Source organism: Engystomops pustulosus, chromosome 11, assembly GCF_040894005.1.
Source record: "Engystomops pustulosus chromosome 11, aEngPut4.maternal, whole genome shotgun sequence".
Lineage (NCBI taxonomy): Eukaryota > Metazoa > Chordata > Amphibia > Anura > Leptodactylidae > Engystomops > Engystomops pustulosus.
In genome coordinates, this window is record NC_092421.1 from 60,573,940 (window position 1) to 60,594,209 (window position 20,270).

At 41.4% G+C, this 20,270-nt stretch overlaps 1 protein-coding gene across 2 annotated transcripts in view; it reads left to right on the top strand.

Annotated features, from left to right (window-relative positions):
* DNTT (DNA nucleotidylexotransferase) overlaps positions 1–20,270 on the top strand; it is a 221,801-nt gene that overhangs the window by 130,978 nt on the left and 70,553 nt on the right. For both annotated transcript variants that reach the window (XM_072130021.1, XM_072130020.1), the window contains one exon: positions 19,256–19,358. In XM_072130021.1, coding sequence (XP_071986122.1) covers positions 19,256–19,358 — 103 coding nt within the window. The remainder of the gene's footprint in view (positions 1–19,255; positions 19,359–20,270) is intronic.

Genomic DNA, 20,270 nt, shown 5'->3' on the forward strand with positions numbered 1-20,270 from the left:
AAAAAACAGTTATAAAATTATGATAATGAGGTTCAGTCACTCCTGTGGCTGCCCTGGCACTTCTCCTCTTACCCAAATTATGCACTGCTCCAGCTTTGTCCTGTCCAGCATAAGCAGAGAATATGTCATCACTGTGTTGTCCCTGACAAGCAGAAGTAATCAATCGCTGCACCATCCCAAAGCTTTTGTGTACGTTCAGGTTGATTAGTCTGGATAGTTCACGAAGCTCCATATAATGGGGGTCATTTACTTAAGGCCCGATTCGCGTTTTCTCGACGTGTTACACGAATATTTCCGATTTGCGACGATTTTCCCTGTATTTCCACGGGATTTTGGAGCACGCGATCGGATTTTGGCGCATCGGCGCTGGCATGCACGCGACGGAAATCAGGGGGCGTGGCCAAACGAAAACTCGATTGATTTAAAAAAAAAAAAAAAAAAGTGTCGCGGAGCTTGCACTTACCTTCACTAGGAATAGGACGGTGAACTTGAGTGTGTTCCGATGCTCTTCAGCGCAGCAGCGCCACCTGGTGGACGTCGGAGGAACTGCCTTAATGAATCCCAGCCAGACCCGAATCCACTGCAGAGAACGCACTGCTGGATCGCGAATGGACCGGGTAAGTACATCTGCCCCAATGTGTTTATGAACAGCAGACTGCATGCAACCCAACTTTTCCAAGGTCCTGAATTTTATAGTTGTTTTTTGAGCAAAACCACTTGGTTCTGACACTAAACAAGATATTTTTCTGCATCAATGTACAGAGCACTGAGCATTCTCAAGGAATTGTTCCTTCACAACAAGTAAAAACAAATGGTAGATTTCCTTTAAGTGGATTATCCTGGATGGATACAATTTTTTTTTTAATCATTTATTCCCGGTATTGTAAAACTAGGAACAGACAACTACTTACCTTGGAGGAGCAGCAGGGAAAGATGACTCTCCTGACTAGCAGGAAACTGGCAGGAAGGGGATATTTATGTGCCGTAATCAATCTCCCCTAATGAATCCTTCCCAGACAACCCTTTTGAAGAAAAGTTATCATGGTGGTCTTGCCACATGGAAAAGAACAGGAAAGAGAGTGACTCTCATCATTAAGGGTGCAGCCACACGTTCAGTTTTTCAGATGCAGTTTTTGGAGCCAAAAGCAGGTGTGGATCATAATGAGTGACAACTTGTGCTGCTCCTCCTCTATTTTCACTCCACTCCTGGATCAGACAGTAAAAACCATCTGAAAAACTGAACACGTGGACGCATCCTAAATAGGCTGTAATTTATTTTTTTGTTGGTGTCAGCCTTATTACCCATAAAACAAAAAGTGTAGTAGGGTGGTAATGGGGAAGGGGAGCCCATTTATACTTAAAGGGGTTGGCCACTATTCCATGACTATACTAGGGCAAGTATAGGGTCTCCCGTAAAGTTTGTGTAAAGTTGCCAGGCCCGGCAGGTCAGGTGAGGTGCTGGCAGCAGGACTCTAGTCTTCCTGGGACATCACAGGTCCTGCTGCCTTCCTGTGGTTACAGTAAGCACTCATTACCACCCCCTCTGTTGTAACCACTCCCATAGCAGTGGTTGGAGGGGCATGCCAAAGGCATGTACATAGATAGTAATGACTGCACGGCCTCCTCCATCTGCCAGAAATCTGCAGGTCACAGGTCCTGCAGCTTTACACAAACCTTTCCAGAGTTAGAACAATGTGCGTGACACCATTAGGGTTTTGTATTTGCCCTAGTCAAGTCATGGAATAGTGGCCAACCCCTTTATATAGTCACTATACTTACATTCTGCTGCATCACTCATAGTTGAAATTTCACAAACTAATTCAATAATACAAGATCTATAAAAAAAAAAAAAGTACCGTATATACTCGAGTATAAGCCGACCCAAGTATAAGCTGAGGCCCCTAATTTTACCACAAAAACCTGGTAAAACCTATATATGTTTAACTCGAGTATAAGCCGAGTTTGGGTTTTCAGCACATTTTTTTTGCGCTGAAAAACTAGGCTTATACTTGAGTATATATGGTTTTTTTTATTTTTTTATCATGGAAGACATATTTTATACAAAATGTGTACAATGTCAAATCTAGTAGAAGCCTTTCATAGTCCTAAGCATTGGGTCAAATCTCTGCCACACGGGGAAAGGGGTCTATATTGATTCTATCATTTTATTGCTTGTGATACCCTGGAGAAACAGCTTGTGATTCAGAGCGGACGACCTCTTTTTAGGGTCTTGTCACTGTTAATCCAGCAACAGTTTTATCAGATGATACTTGTTCTGGTGAGAATTAAATGCTCATTCGTTGCTAAGAGAGATAATTCCTTCATAAACGTTGTTATTAACACGGGCCGTGTAAAAGCTAATTGTTACATTTTACTTTTTCAATTAAAAAAAAAATTACAAATTAAAAATGGTTTAATACTTCCAGCAACATAATACACATCAGTCTAGGGCTCTAGCGGCACCCGTGTTGTGGCTTAAAATTGGTGCAATTTTCTTTCCTTTTTGCCATGGGCAGGGTCGGCTCCAGGTATCAGTAGGCCCCTGGGCAACAGAGCCTCAGTGGGCCCCTTTGTAGTGAACTCACTTGGTGGCTTTACATATTCAGAAATTAAAAGACAGTCTCCTGTTCCCTAAAATATTCCCAAATTTATAATCCCAAACTGCCCCCTCTTGTTTATTTTTTATAAAGCCCCCATTCAGCCCCTTATGGATATATTAGATACAGCACCCCCTAACCTCCATGGATTCCTTATGTACATCCTTATGTGGCTCCCCAGCAGCTATGGGACCCGGCACTTGCCCTGGCCATGGGATATCAATTTTAGAGATATTATGCAAAAGACACGGACCCAGACAATGGAAATGTTATTTTGTTACCCACGGTGGTTGTGTTTGTCGATCATTATTGGTTACTGTATACAAAATCCTGGAAGACAATGGGACGAAAAATGTTTGGAATGAACTTTCTAGGTCAATTCAGTTTAGAAGCAAGGCTGGCGTAAACTTTTTATTGAAAAGAGCTAATCTTGAGGTACGAGAGATACCCTATCGGAGGAAAAATGAGGTTATTAACATGGCATCCATTTAGCCTTAAAGGGGTTGTCCATTTTAAGCAAATTCCACCAAATAATTGGTATTGTTTGTGTAAAGAAAAGTTATAAAATTTTCCAATATATGTACTGTATCAATTCCTCCAGGTTTTCTCTACTCTACTTGCTGTTATGCAACAGGAGGCTTTGTTGTTTACTTCCTGTAGATAAACAATGGACTACGGTCATGTGATGTCACACAGGTGCACAGCTTGTTATAACACACAGTTTAATCAAAGCTGTGGGATGCTATTAAGCCGTGCTCCTGTGTGACATCACATGACCATGGTCGATCACACAATGTGAATCGGGACTTTAAGCTTTGACTTTACATTTCCAGATCATGTGACCACAGGCACTTTAAGTCCAAATGACAGTATACACAAAAAGACCAGAATCTGCGCATGTGGATCAGAAGGCAGCACAGGGGAAACACTTTTTTTTTTTTTTTTAAATCTGCTTCCTGCCTTAAAGGGGATGGTCTTATTTGCCAAAGTTAACCAGGGTAAGTGCAATCCCCTGATGAGGAGACCCATAATATACATGGAGTTCTGCCAGAATCAGTTGTGGGTCATGTAGCCGCTTTTGGTTACATTTGACGTCCTTTTGCCCATTTAGGGTGTTCTTTTCTGCATGTATGGATGTAACTGGATGTATGGATGCAAGTGGATATCTTTGGTGGATGTACAGTGATGAATGGGAAACTTAGTGCACCCCATCCAGCTGGAGGAGGGGAGGAGGCCAGAGGGCATGACCAGAAAGCAGCCGATGGCAGGTCACTGGGCTGCACCATGTTCTGGCAGAAGGCCAAAGTACAATATGGGTGACCCTATAAGGGGATTGTACTTATCCTTGAAGTCAACTCCTTTAAAGGATCATAATTTTTTGCACTGGCGTATTAGAAATTCAGAAAAACCTCCAGGCTCTCACTGAAGAATGAATCCACAGTTTCAGTAGAACTTATAGGGGTTTTCCCACGAAACACATTGGCCCTTTTCACACTATAGAGCTTAAGTTGCTGATCAATGGGGGTCCTAGTGATGGGACCCCCAAAGATCACAAGAACTGGAGTCCGTTGTACTCCAGTCGGACCCCTCGTCGCTCCACGAGATGAATGGAACAGTTGGTCACGCATAGCCGGGCTGCCCCATTCATCTCTATGGAGCTGATGGAGATTACCGAGAGCCACGTAATTCACTGGATATTGGAATATTTCTTGTATACAATGTGATAATGGAAATGTATTTTGAGTCTCATTTCTTCCGAACCATTATTTCTGTCTTTTTATGGTGTATATTACCATCTAACAAGATAGAAAGAAAGAAAACAATTTTTGGACCACTCGCTGATCCCATGATGTTATTACAAACAGAATTACAATGGCATCCGGTATTCCATTAATGCAAAGTGCCTATAGACACCAAGGGGCATACACAATACTTCCCGCTCGGCGGGGGTTTGCTAAGACTATTTATGGGTTCAAAGCATTCGGCATAATTTACCTCGTTACAAAGGTTACATAAATTAACATACAAATGCATGTAAACTAGGCAGCCCGCGTCTTCACGATACCTTCTAAAGACAAAATGGAGTCCCCTGAGCAGCGTACAAAGGACCCATTTTTCTTTTCTAATTTCTGGTGTACTTAAGTTTTTTTCCGGCGTTCTCTTATTCCTCCTACCTGGTACAAGTGTATAAGCATTAATAAGAGACAAGAAAATTGCATCAATTTCAAGCCTGCACACTTTAAATGATATTCCCATAAGGTTCGGAGCTGTAGTGCATGAAGACTATACTTATGGAAGAAGATTATTAGGGATTGAAGATAACATTTCGGAATAAAAATAAACCCTATTAAGCAGCAAAGTAACAGAGTTTTGCCTTCAAATCCTCTTATTTAGGCTGCGTCCCATGACGCCTGAATCAGCAGTTATATCAACATAACTTTAAAAAACAAACTTAATAATCTATTTAAGGAACTTTCAGACAAAGAACCTGCAAGTCCTCAAACTGCAGCTTCATTATGTGCTTTGCTGATGTAGCATTCATCAATTAACAAAGGAGAAGAGGACTTAAAGGGCTTGTACCAAATTTCTTATCCCCCTATAACAATCTGATCTGTGGGGTACGATTGCTGGTAAGTGATGTCACAGCTTATCCCCTCCTCCTCCCTGTACAATGACCTCTATATAGATAACACTGACCAATCATTACATCACTACTGACAATAGATGATGTCACAGCTTATCTCCTCCCCTCCCTGTACAATGACCTCTATATAGATAACACTGACCCATCATTACATCACTACTGACAATAGATGATGTCACAGCTTATCTCCTCCCCCTCCCTGTACAATGACCTCTATATAGATAACACTGACCCATCATTACATCACTACTGACCATAGATGATGTCACAGCTTATCTCCTCCTCCTCCCCGTACAATGTCCTCTGTATAGATAACACTGACCCATCATTACATCACTACTGACAATAGATGATGTCACAGCTTATCTCCTCCTCCTCCCCGTACAATGTCCTCTGTATAGATAACACTGACCCATCATTAAATCACTACTGACAATAGATGGTGTCACAGCTTATCTCCTCCCCCTCCCTGTACAATGACCTCTATATAGATAACACTGACCCATCATTACATCACTACTGACAATAGATGGTGTCACAGCTTATCTCCTCCCCCTCCCTGTACAATGACCTCTATATAGATAACACTGACCCATCATTACATCACTTCTGACAATAGATGGTGTCACAGCTTATCTCCTCCCCCTCCCTGTACAATGACCTCTATATAGATAACACTGACCCATCATTACATCACTACTGACAATAGATGGTGTCACAGCTTATCTCCTCCCCCTCCCTGTACAATGACCTCTATATAGATAACACTGACCCATCATTACATCACTACTGACAATAGATGATGTCACCGCTTATCTCCTCCTCCTCACTGTACAATGACCTCTATATAGATAACACTGACCCATCATTACATCACTACTGACAATAGATGATGTCACAGCTTATCTCCTCCTCCTCCCTGTACAATGACCTGTGTATAGATAACACTGACCCATCATTACATCACTACTGACAATAGATGATGTCACAGCTTATCTCCTCCCCCTCCCTGTACAATGTCCTCTATATAGATAACACTGACCCATCATTACATCACCACTGACAATAGATGATGTCACAGCTTATCTCCTCCCCCTCCCTGTACAATGACCTCTATATAGATAATACTGACCCATCATTACATCACTACTGACAATAGATGATGTCACAGCTTATCTCCTCCTCCTCCCTGTACAATGATCTCTATATAGATAACACTGACCCATCATTACATCACTACTGACAATAGATGATGTCACAGCTTATCTCCTCCTCCTCCCTGTACAATGATCTCTATATAGATAACACTGACCCATCATTACATCACTACTGACAATAGATTATGTCACAGCTTACCTCCTCCTCCTCCCTGTACAATGACCTCTATATAGATAACACTGACCCATCATTACATCACTACTGACAATAGATGATGTCACAGCTTATCTCCTCCTCCTCCCTGTACAATGACCTCTATATAGATAACACCGACTCATCATTACATCACTACTGACAATAGATGATGTCACAGCTTATCTCCTCCTCCTCCATGTACAATCACCTCTATATAGATAACACTGACCCATCATTACATCACTACTGACAATAGATGATGTCACAGCTTATCTCCTCCCCCTCCCTGTACAATATCTTCCTCTATATAGATAACACCGACTCATCATTACATCACTACTGACAATAGATGATGTCACAGCTTATCTCCTCCTCCTCCCTGTACAATGACCTCTATATAGATAACACCGACTCATCATTACATCACTACTGACAATAGATGATGTCACAGCTTATCTCCTCCTCCTCCCTGTACAATCACCTCTATATAGATAACACTGACCCATCATTACATCACCACTGACAATAGATGATGTCACAGCTTATCTCCTCCCCCTCCCTGTACAATGACCTCTATATAGATAATACTGACCCATCATTACATCACTACTGACAATAGATGATGTCACAGCTTATCTCCTCCCTCTCCCTGTACAATGACCTCTATATAGATAACAATGACCCATCATTACATCACTACTGACAATAGATGATGTCACAGCTTATCTCCTCCTCCTCCCTGTACAATGATCTCTATATAGATAACACTGACCCATCATTACATCACTACTGACAATAGATGATGTCACAGCTTATCTCCTCCTCCTCCCTGTACAATGATCTCTATATAGATAACACTGACCCATCATTACATCACTACTGACAATAGATTATGTCACAGCTTACCTCCTCCTCCTCCCTGTACAATGACCTCTATATAGATAACACTGACCCATCATTACATCACTACTGACAATAGATGATGTCACAGCTTATCTCCTCCTCCTCCCTGTACAATGACCTCTATATAGATAACACCGACTCATCATTACATCACTACTGACAATAGATGATGTCACAGCTTATCTCCTCCTCCTCCCTGTACAATCACCTCTATATAGATAACACTGACCCATCATTACATCACTACTGACAATAGATGATGTCACAGCTTATCTCCTCCCCCTCCCTGTACAATATCTTCCTCTATATAGATAACACCGACTCATCATTACATCACTACTGACAATAGATGATGTCACAGCTTATCTCCTCCCCCTCCCTGTACAATGACCTCTATATAGATAACACTGACCCATCATTACATCACTACTGACAATAGATGATGTCACAGCTTATCTCCTCCTCCTCCCTTTACAATGACCTCTCTATAGATAACACTGACCCATCATTACATCACTACTGACAATAGATGATGTCACATATTATCACAATTACCTGAGGGGCTTCAGACTCTATTAACACCTATGCAGCCTGGAGCCCCTCAGGCTCATTTCCATACAGTCCTTAATCCTGGTGGTAAAGCTGATGGCTCTCTTGGAATTGTATCCATTGTAACAGTTTTCTATACTCACTTTGGGTATACATGATATTCTTCCCTAACCTTCAACATCTATGGAATTATTTAAAAAAGAAATAGAAAAGATTTCATGTGACAAATACTCCATTATTTAAACAATTTTCAAATTGTTAAAAAATAATTACCCCTTACCACCCCATTGTTAATTGTAGGGCTGCACATTTTCTATGCTTGGCTAATGATAACTGTGGTCTAACTGAGATAATATTAGAATTGTGGCTGGAAATGTAATCATAGGTTTGGGATAATTTGTTCATGCTTAAATGGTGGTCAACATGTTTTATACCCGCATTCATACATTTGTATTCTTGCTCTTTATGCACGAGACATTACTTAGAGTATATTATTATAATACAGAACCTACACAAAGAAAGGAATGAAACATAAAAAGTAATATAATCCCCAATGTCATGGGAAGTGTGATTGTGATTTTAAGTTATTCTATATCCACAGGAAAGGGGACAAAAAGTTGATCAGTGATGGTTTGACAGATCCCTGCGATCCAGAGATTGGGGTCGCTTTCTCATTTACGGGTGGAGGATGATGATGAGTATGTGTCATGCTGCTCTCTATATATATCTATATCTAAGCATAGTACTCCCCAATGTCCAACTGCTAACAGACACCGAATTGAGCGGCAGGGGGCACACTACTGTTTAGTGAATGGGTGTTTATGTACTTATACAAAACTGTGTGACACATGTGTAACTAGACACACCGCTGTGACAGGTATTTAACTGGGGATTGTGTTGCACGTGATCGGATTTTGGCGCGGCTGTGCTGGCTCTCATGCAACAGAAATCGGGGGACACTCCAACTGATTCGTACAGAGCACGGGATTTAAGATAAAAATTGTGTTGCATCCAATGCAATTACATACACCAGGAAGAAGATGGTGAACTCCCTTGGACCTGAGCAGGAAAGCGACACATGCAGGTGCTACACCCCTGCCAATGCATGGAGTGGTTGCGAATATGCCCCTTGTACCTTTCAGTACATCTAGAGGTAAAGATTCTGTCTAGATAGGCAAGGGTTAATATTATTGCATACTGTTATTGTCCAATTACATGCTTCATTGTAAACTGGAGTGTGATTGGAGAGTGAGCTACCACCTGATCAGAGGGAATAACAAAACCCCTGGACAGGAAATGACAACCTCTCTTTCCAGCCAGCTCATGGTCTTCCTACAGGCCTCCTAGGCCTCAGCTCTCACTATAGAGCTTACAGAGTGTCATTGCACTACTAGCACAGACACACAGAACACCCAGGACAAAGCTGCAGCTTCCAGCCTTGGACACAGCTACATCCCAGCCTGGGTGACCAAACTCCTGAGGTTCACTCTCCAAGATCACTCCCAGTAATCCAGCCATCTGTACGGAATCGTTTAGGCTGTTGCCTGCTGTTGGTTCGAATAAAGAACTGTAAGTTATTTTTGCACAACGTTGCCTCCGTCTGGTGCCTGCTATGGCTGTCACCATCAAGAGAGCCCCCATCTATCGTCCAGGGACTCATACTACGGACATTAAGGGATTGCCCCAGGGAGAACCAGTACAACAGCCTCTCCCTCATCTAGATGCACACACCACCTGCTGGAGACCTGCCAGGCTGTAGGACAGCCCTCTGGACCCCATACCAAGCACCATGACACTAGCGTGCCTAGGCCGCAACCGCCAGCCACTCCGGTATTCTGGGCCCCCGGCTGCCTCCAGGCCCCAAGAAAAGGCTAGGCCCCGGGGGTGGGGGGGGGTTATGTTGCACAGAAAATTGGGCGCTCGATCTTAGTGAATCGCCGGACAATGCACTTTCGGGAACTCTGAGGGGCCAGGTAAGTAAATGTGCCTCAATGTGCTTTTGAACCTGCAGTGCAATATTCTAAGCTGGAGTCATTCCCACAGTTAGAACAGTGTTAGATAATGCTGTATGTTTATAATTTGTGTGTATATTTTTACTGTTTTATGATGATGTATGCAAAAGGGAGGAGTCTCTGGGTTTTTATATCGGGGTTTGCTCCCCCCTCTTCATTCCATGATTAAGACTACATTTAGTCGAAACTCGTCAGTGTAAATGATGTATAGTATGTGGATTATGGGCTTTTTTATTATAATAAAGAAGAGACTTTTTATTTGATGTGCTGGAGCGCAATTTCCTTTTTACATATGTCATTTATATATAATACCATATGTTAAGGGTATGAGAGTGGCCAAAGGCAATAAAAAATTCCTATAGTAGGATGTCTCCACTACTCTTGACCTAACGAAGATGCCGATGAGGCGTTGAAAAGCGTAGTCTTTTATATAAAGCTATAAAATAATAAATTTCCTCAAATCTCCTGGATTTATATTTATTTCTATCCCATTATCCCTGTTTTTTGTCATTTATAATCATTGAAAAAAAGAAAGCGATAAAATTGCAAATGCTAAAACTCTCATTATTACACACTGATACAGCATGACCGGCCCTTAGTTTATGGATGACTCCATACATACTGTATTATACGTTGTTATCCGCCTATAATTTACTTATTCAAATATGTGAATGGATATATATAGGAGAGGGGCATGTCTGTGCCCTCCAGCACTCTTCAGTGCCCTTTTGCCCCCAGGTCTTGCAAAAATCTCCTCCATCAAGAGAAAATCAGTAAGTAAATATCCGGGACAGTTCTTTCAGTTCTATTTTTCACCTTCCGCATTCTAAAAGTCATATCTTTTTATTTTTCCATTTACAGAGCCATATGAGAACCTCTTATCTGCAGGACAAATTGTACTTCTTAGTGGCACAATTTATCATTCTGTGTATTGTACTGAGAAGCTGGAAAAATTCTAAATTTGGTGGAATTGACAAAAAAAAAAATACAGCAAATGCACCATTTTCTAGCCAGCTGTGTTTTTACAGCTTTCACTGTGCGGCCCAAATGACAAATCCCCTTTATTCAGTCAGAAGGATCACAGAGATATAAAATTTATATACCATATGTACTCGACTATAGGCCGAGTTTTTCAGCACAACTTTTGTGCTGTAAAAGTCCAACTCGGCTTTCACTAGTATATATAAAAAAATTTAGTACAGGTGGTCCCCTACTTAAGGACACCCGACTTACAGACAACCCATTGTTACAGACAGACCCCTCTGATCCCGGTGAAGCTCTCTGGATGTTACTATAGTCCCAGATTGCAATAATCAGCTGTAAGGTGTCTGTAATGAAGCTTTATTGATAATTCTTGATCCCATTACAGCAAAAAATGTTTAAACTCCAATTGTCACTGGGGCCAAATTTTTTTTGGATCTACAATTATAAAATAAACAGTTTTGACTTACATACAAATTCAACTTAAGAACAAACCTCCAAACCCTAACTTGTACGTAACCCGGGGACTGCCTGTACTCACCCACAATCTCCACCACAATCACCCAGCTTCCTGGCAGTGCGGCCACGTCCATGCTCTCTGCCCGCATGCACACACTGTGACGCGACGTTACAACATCTAACAGCGCGTCATAGCGACATAGTGTGTTCGTGCGGACAGAGAGCATAGATGTGCCTCTGCCGCCACTGCCAGGAAGCCAGAGCTGAGCGTATATGATGGGTAGGAGAGGATGACAGGGATGAGTGCCAGAGGTGAGTACTGGCGGTCCCCTACGTAAGGACACCCAACTTAAAGACATTTCTTAGTTAAATACGGACCCCTCTTCCCACTTTGACCTTTGGTGAAGCTCTCTGGATGCTTTACTTTAGTCCCTGGCTACAATGATCAGCTGTAAAGTGTCTGTAATAAAGCTTTATTGATAATCCTTGGTCCCAGTGCAGCAAAAAAATGCGAAACTTCAATTGACACTGAGACGAGAAAAATTTTTGTCTGGAACTATAATTATAAAACATACAGTTTCGACTTACATACAAAATCAACTTAAGAACAAAACAATGGCCCTATCTTGTATGCAATTCCGGGACTACCGATACTAAGTTTATTATTTTATCATTAAAGGACTTTTTTTTCTTTTTTAAAGGAGGATCCAGCTGGGCATTTCTTTAAAGGGGGGGGGGGGGGTCCACTGTTGGATATTTATTATTTTATTGATGAGGGGAGGTTGCTACTAGGCATTTTTTATCAAAGTATTTGCTGCATTTTCCACTGTAGGCTTATACTCGAATCAATACGTTTTCCCAGTTTTTTTGTGGCAAAATTAGATTCCTTAGCTTATATTTGGGACGGCTTATACTTGAGAATATGGTAGTTTTGTTGTGTCTTAATACCTTTTATTTTTTTAAAAATGTTAGCAAGAAAAGTTTTTTGCATCATCTTGTTCTGACACCAGTAGTATTTTTTTTTGGTGAATGGAGCCAAGTACGGTGTCTGTTTATGCAGGATGAGCTGATGTGTTCATTTGATGATACCATTTTGAGAACTGTACGACCTTTTTAATCACTTTCAATGTAAAGTTTTTCCCCTTTACGCAACTGGCCTTTTGGAATAATTATTTTTTTATTGGTTGTTTTTGGAAATTGGAATACCTAACATGTTTATGAATTTTAACCTTTTAAAAATTCTTGTGTCTTACCGATAACACCCTGCTCCCTTATGGTCTATGTATCACCACTTCTACTCTTCTGCATAATGCAGTTAGGCTCCGTACACATGAAATCATGCTACGCTCAGGACCTGGATGTAGCATGATGTCCTGAGGGGGGTAGCAAATGGGGGGCATGGGAGTGGCCAGTGAGGAGTGGTTTCCTCCCCCACCCCTGAAAACGGCTCTGTCACGCATTCATTTTAAAGGGGTTGTCCGAGTTCTGCAAAAAAAAAACTAAAGGTGGCCGGGAGAGGGCTGCTTAAAAAAATAAAGTCCTACTTACTTTCCGGTGCCCTCCGGCATCCAGCGCTGCTGTCACTTGGCACACGGACCGGAGGCACCGGAAGGTAAGTAGGACTTGATTTTCTTAAGCAGCCCTCTCCCGGCCACCTTTTAGTTTTTTTTTTCCAGAACTCGGACAACCCCTTTAAATTTAAAAAAACTCCCATGGCCCCCATATCTCCTACTCCCTTTGCATCCCCTATCAGGACGTCATACATGTTTTCCCCGCTCCTCACTGGCCACCCCCATGGGACTAGGGACACAGCTCTGCATACAGAAAGGTAAACTTTCATCTAACTTATCTTTTTTTCAGAAAAAGACAGTTTTACTATAATAACTCTTTGGCAATGTGTACACTATTCTCTGTGGGGACATGTGGGAGCCAGAAAAAGGGCTCCAGATGACAAGTTCCCTTTAAGGAAAATGGTTCCTAACTGATGTTACAGGGTACAAATGTCAGATCATTAGCAGAACTGTCCTGTATCGCAGATTTCTTACATGTGCCTTGCATAGAATGAACACATGGCCCCCTGTATTATTATTATTTCATTGGGAAATTCTTCTCGGAGACTAAATGAGATCTATTTTACATGCATTTCACGCTTAGAAATAATTGTACATACAAAAAAAAAACAACTAACAAACAGGCATCTGACAGAAATAGCATATTCTAATTATTTTCAGATGGTGCCAGAGCAAATGATCTGCACTGGAGTGAATCTGATTTGCAAATGGGCATCTAAAGTCGATGATGCTGATCGCTTTCCTAGATGAAGCACATGTTTTTATAACAAAAAAAATTCCCCCCTACCGGTATCTATTTTCAGTAATTTTTTATACTTTTTTCTGATGCCATCGTCTTGACCACAAATGGTCTGTTATCAGAACATTTAAAAAAGGATCAGATTCCCATTTTATTTTTATTTCCATATTCATGTTTTGTAGTTTTTTCATGTTGTGGGCACCTCAATGTATAGTACAGAAAAAAACAATTATTTAAAATTTGGCAGAAATGTGACCTAAAATGCAGGTATTTCTTTTATTTTGAATTATTATTATTTTGTTAAAATCTTGGAGATTTATGGTTGGACTTTAACACAACAGATTTTGACACCAATTTTCCATCCTATCCCTGACCATAAAACCACAAGATCCCCTGATTTCTTTCCTGTACCTGGCCACAAGATCCCTTGATTCTAGTCCTTTACCTAACCACAAGATCCCGTGGATCCCCTGATTGCTTTCCTGTACCTGTCCACAAGATCCCTTGATTATTTTTTCTGTCTCTGACCACAAAATCATCTGATTCCTTTCCTGTCTCTGACCACAAGATCTATTGATTCTTGTTCCTGTCCCTGACCACAAGATATGTTGATTCTTGTTCCTGTCCCTGACCACAATATCTGTTGATTCTTGTTCCTGTCCCTGACCACAAGATCTATTGATTCTTGTTCCTGTCTCTGACCACAAGATCCCTTGATTCTTTCCTGTCTCTGACCACAATTTCCTTGATTCTTTCCTGTCTCTGACCACAATTTCCCTGATTCTTTCCTGTCCCTGACCACAATTTCCCGGATTCTTTCCTGTCCCTGATAACAAGATGCCTTGATTCTTTCCGGTCCCTAACCATATTATCATAACCTAGTTCTGTTCACACATTCACTTGGCTTGTAACAGTGCATCATACAGCTCTTCCCTGTGATAACCAATTACTTTAAGCTACTCTGTTACATTGCAACGACACAGTGACTATATGGGGCATGGAGACGTGAAAAAAACATTGTGGATATATTCTGTTTCCAACCACTTAAAGTAAAGTAGAAATCAATGTAATATTAACTGATACTTACCATAATAAATCTATCTGCTATATAAAGGCCTTAGAAGCCATGTAGTTATCGTATATTTACAATGCAGATCTAATTACAAAAATGCATTACATGTATATTACGGGTCTCACTAAGAATTAACTAACCAAGTGGGTGTTGCATGTGGGTCCCTAATACTGTACTAAAGGACTTAGGTGCTTCTGCTACCTCTGCCCTCCCTATAGTTTCATCCCTGGTTATATATGCATATATATATATATATATATATATATATATATATAATATATATATATATATATATATATATATATATATATATATATAATATTAGAAAGGATTAAGGAATGTTAAATATATTCCTTGAGTGTTAGGGGTTTATTTTTATTTTCTTCTATACATTTTGAGTGATGATCACTTGATTTCTCCATCTGATTTATGTGACTCAATTTTGATGCAAGAAACTAGAGCTGTGTAGGAGTGAAGCTGTGAAATACAATAGACTCTAATCATCGACACCTAATTTCAATGTGTTGAAATGTGCCAAGTTATTCTCCTGTTTCTATTGGCTTTTACGTTGCATATTTATAGATCTGAAGTATATTCAGATGGAAGGACTTGGTCAGTGCTGGGGCATAGGTTGTGCTGGAGCATCATGGGATGTCTAATGGTGCAGTGCTGAATTCTGTTGTGTTCATTTCATAAAAACATATATATTATCATTAGAGATGAGCGAGTATACTCGTCCGAGCTTGATGCTCGTTCGAGTATTAGCATACTTGGAACGGCTTGTTGCTCGGACGAGTATTTCCCCTGCTCAAGATTGAGCATTTAATTAAGAAAAGACAGTGAAAAACAGTGAACACAGGATCATTTAAGTGAAGAACACAGTGAAAGAACACAGTGAAGAACACATTGCAGATGTTCCGAACATCTGCTAACTTAGTCGAAGACACGAGCGCCGAACGGTGGAGGAGCGGAGCGGGGGCTGGAGGGCTGTAGTGAAACAGAGCGGGCATCACGGAGCAGAGGCTGGATCCGGCATGCAGGAGCGGAGTCTGAAGTGGAGCGGAGCGGGGGCTGGAGCGGGCATGGTGGAGCAGAGCATGGCTGGAGCGGGCATGGAGGAGCGGGGCTGGAGCGGGCATGGAGGAGCGGAGCGGGGGCTGGAGGGCTGTAGTGAAATTGAGCGGGCATCACGGAGCAGAGGCTGGATCCGGCATGCAGGAGCGAAGTCTGAAGTGGAGCGGAGTGGGGGCTGGAGCGGGTATGGTGGAGCAGAGCAGGGCTGGAGCGGGCATGGAGGAGCGGAGCGGGGCTGGAGCGGGCATGGTGGAGCGGAGCGGGGGCTGGAGCTGGAGCAGGCATGGAGAAAGAACACATTGAAAGAACACAGTGAAGAACACATTGCAGATGTTCCGTACATCTGCTAACTTATCGGAAGACGAGCGCCGAACGGTGTTCTTCACAATAGTATGTGAAGAAAATTATGTGTGAATAACACATTGCAGATGTGTGGAAACATCTGCAATATGTTCTTCACACATATTGTTCTTCACGTACTATTGTGAAGAACACCGTTCGGCGTCGTGTCTTCCGATAAGTTAGCAGATGTACCGAAACATCTGCAATGTGTTCTTCACTGTGATCTTTCAATGTGTTCTTTCAGTGAAAAATGCTCGAGTCTCCCATTGACTTCCATACCCAAGCAAATGCTGGGGGCCCACATAAGTTTGGACATAAGGAATCCATGGGGGTGTGGAGGTCTGTATCTAATGAATCCATAGGGTGTGAAGGGGGAATAAAATAATCAGGGGGTAAATAATAATTTTTTTGGTGTAATAAACTAGGGAATCTTTTAGGGAACAGGAGACTGTGTTACTTTCTGAATTTTTAACACTGCCATGTGAGTTCAACGCAAAGAGATCTACTGAGGCACTGTCGCCCAGGGGCCCACTGAAACCTGGAGCAGACCCTGTCATGGTGAATAGAAAACATTCCTAACCATGGAACTCTTACTCTGGCCTTTAAGGAAGGCCTTCCCTTGGCTACAACAACAGCACTAGAGCCCGTGGTGATGTATTGTAAGCGCTAACAGCACCTTCATTTTAATGAATGCTAAGCTAATCCCTGTTTTTTCTAAGAAGAAGGCATGTCTTTTTTTTTTTTTTTATAATTGTTCACAAAACTTGCACCCTCAAGGGTTTTTCCAGGAAAGAAATTAAAAAAACCCTTTAATATTACCGATTACTCCAGATAGGTGACACATATGATTTTTAGGGATCCATTCTTCGGGACCACCCCAGGAATCACACAACTAAGTGTCTTAAAGGACATCTACCACCAGGATGAAGAACTGTATGCAAATAAGACTGAGGTGCTCCAGGCTCCATAAACACCTATGGAGCCCCTCAGTTTCATTTGGCTGCAGTCCATCATCCTGTTGGTAGATGCCCTTTAAGCACAAGAATAGAGGTTTAGTCCTTCCAAAGGGTCATTCTGTGAGGATGTGACTTCGAGCATCATAGTGATATAAACACAAGGTAAAATGTTTAAAGCTCCACCGGATATTCAGCGGCCGACTGCGCTGGTGTACAATTTGCGAACGTCCACTCCCCCACCAGTCACGCCCCTCTGCACCCACTTGTGTGGAGGTGGCATATGTTTGCTAGGTATTTCTATCAGAAAACTGGCATACAAACCCTGATAAATCTCCCCCAATAAGTTCTTTCTTTTCGGCAAAACGGTATTGCCACAGTGTAATCACGGTATTGGGGAGGAATTATCATCCCATAATGCCAATTTTTCTGGTTTACGCAATTTAATTTTTTTCGGCTTTTTCTTGACACTAGGGATATCACAAATATTACACAGTCCAATTGTGGAGTATGGAGGATCAAGCCCAAGAGTGGGTGCACGCCTCCAACAAACCCTAGAATATACCCAAGAAACCCAATCAATATTCCAAGAAGCATACGATGAGGCAGCACTCCGGGGAATTCAAAGTGATTTTATTCACCCAAGTGCAACGTTTCAGCTCATGTATACATATAATGCTTGAAACGTTGCATTTTATACTTCCATGGGTGAATAAAATTACTTTGAATTCACCGGAGTGCTGCTTCATCGTATACTCCTGCGCTTACACCTATGAGCAGACAGAATTTGTTCTTAACTATAAGGGGAACATTCCACTTTTGCTTAGGTTAAAAAAAACCCACAAACATCCATCATATTCAACTTTTCTCCAATAAATTATACATCATTCGACACTAAATTGCTTGTATTTTTAAATATACGAACATTGCATATGGAAGGATGGCAGTTATTATTGCCTTGCACTTAGAGACTGTCGGGGCTCTCTGATCCAGCTGTCGGAAGACTAGGGTTTTTTTCCCATGAATAACCATGTTTCTGTCACAATGATTGGAATGTGGTGAAGCCATGTTTTTTTGTTTTTCTCCTTTGAAACCAGGTCCATGCTTGGTCTGGTTTTTATAAATGACCCGTTCATTGGGTTAAAATGGTTAAAGTATGTTGATCGCTTAAAAAAAATAGTAATCTTGTATATTACTTTTATGTTAATAGAGTCTTAAAGGGTTTGCCCAGCATTTTTTTTAAATTCAATTTTAATAATTCTGTCGCCCACGCTTTTTTTCCCTAGACGTCAGCAGTGTCTTCCTATCTGGGGCAAGGCATTGGCCAAAAACAGGCCTGCAGGCCTTCGCAGTGGATAGGGTACAAAAGCCACATGACATAACAATGCACTGCTATAGAAAGCTTATGATAACGGTCCACATTCCCATAATTTACTCTGCATACTGTGGTCACAAGAGGCGAGTTGAGTCTCTTGCCTCAGGCAGCACTATCTGCAGCAAGATGGGGGGAAACAGCAGGAGCGCAGTTAAATAATACAAAGCAGGAACTCACTCACACCAGATGTCAGCATGGGTATGAGGCACTGTACCGAGGACCCACTTACTAAAAAATAACCAGATATATTACTACGGGATGGGGTGTAGAGGGCACCATTCTATAGCTCGCCTCAGGCAGCAGTGAGTTTAGATTTACCACTGTATATGTATATATAATATGTCAATACTACATGGGTATGTTTTGGCATAAGAAGGAAATGTCAGAATACTGCTTAAAATATATTGGTGATCAAAGAATAATTATTATTATTATCATTGACAATTATTATTATCAACACAAGCAATAGAGAAAATTAGCCGTGACTAGAAAGATTACAAAATTCACACTTTTCGGAGGTTTTGGTTACATATATACAAAAAAATACAGTCAAACATGACTATGTATCTGTAGAAGAGAAATTATAATAAGTGATTGGTTAACCAAAAAATCTTTTCTTTTCAATCTCCAGGGGAAAAGAACTTGGACACGACGTGGATCTCTTAATCACTTGTCCCAGAAAAGGAGTCGAGAGGGAGATTTTGCACAACACCATAAATGTCCTGAAGAACCAGGTGAGAATAATTGTTTTTATTGCACATAGAGGGATTGCGTAGCCAAATTTAAGAGATAAGTTTGAAGATAGAGAGACGGATACAAGTCTATGGGTCCCTCTATTCCATTTTGTAATTTCGGTAGCCAGGTAATGGTACCCTATAAGAGAGATGCTCAAAGTTAACAAAGGGTCAAAACGACATTTTTTGAAAAAAGGTCCAAATTAATTTTTATTCATTTTTTAAATGTTGATGACTAGTGATAAGCTGAGCCGTTAAAATAGGGTTTGGCTAAACCCAAATTGTAAAAATCCTTCACCGATCACAAGCGTTAAATCACCAGCGTTATCTAAATTATTGTAGCCATGCGCACACTGACATGCTATGGACAGAGCGCTGCCATTCACCCCAAAATGGTGCCAGCGCTCTCTGAAATAGTGCCGGCGCTGTCCGAAATGGTGTCTGCGCACGCGGTCACAAAGATTTGTATGTTGCTGGTGACTTTGTGGGCAGCATTTAAAGAGATGACGTCTGTGATTGGTGCCAGCACGATCACAAGCGTTAATGACGAGGGGGTTGAGCTGGACCCAAACTTCTAATGGACCCACAAAGTTTGGGGAAAACCCGAGCTTTGTTGCTTGGGATCCCTCACGCTAGTGATGACTTTTTATAGGAAAGGTCATACACATTAGATCCTTGGGATCCAACACTCAGACCCCCTGCTGACCCTACATACAGAATGAAGTCAAACATTTAACTCTGTCCTCATCATTTGCTGGGATGATGTTTGAGAGGGGTCAAATATTGGGCACCTTCCGATCTGACATTGATAACCTATCCTGTACATCTTCAACTTCTTTAAACCATTTTAATACAAAACCAATGCAATGGAGGGAGAGCAGAAGTAAAATCACACATTTGGCTAATGATGAT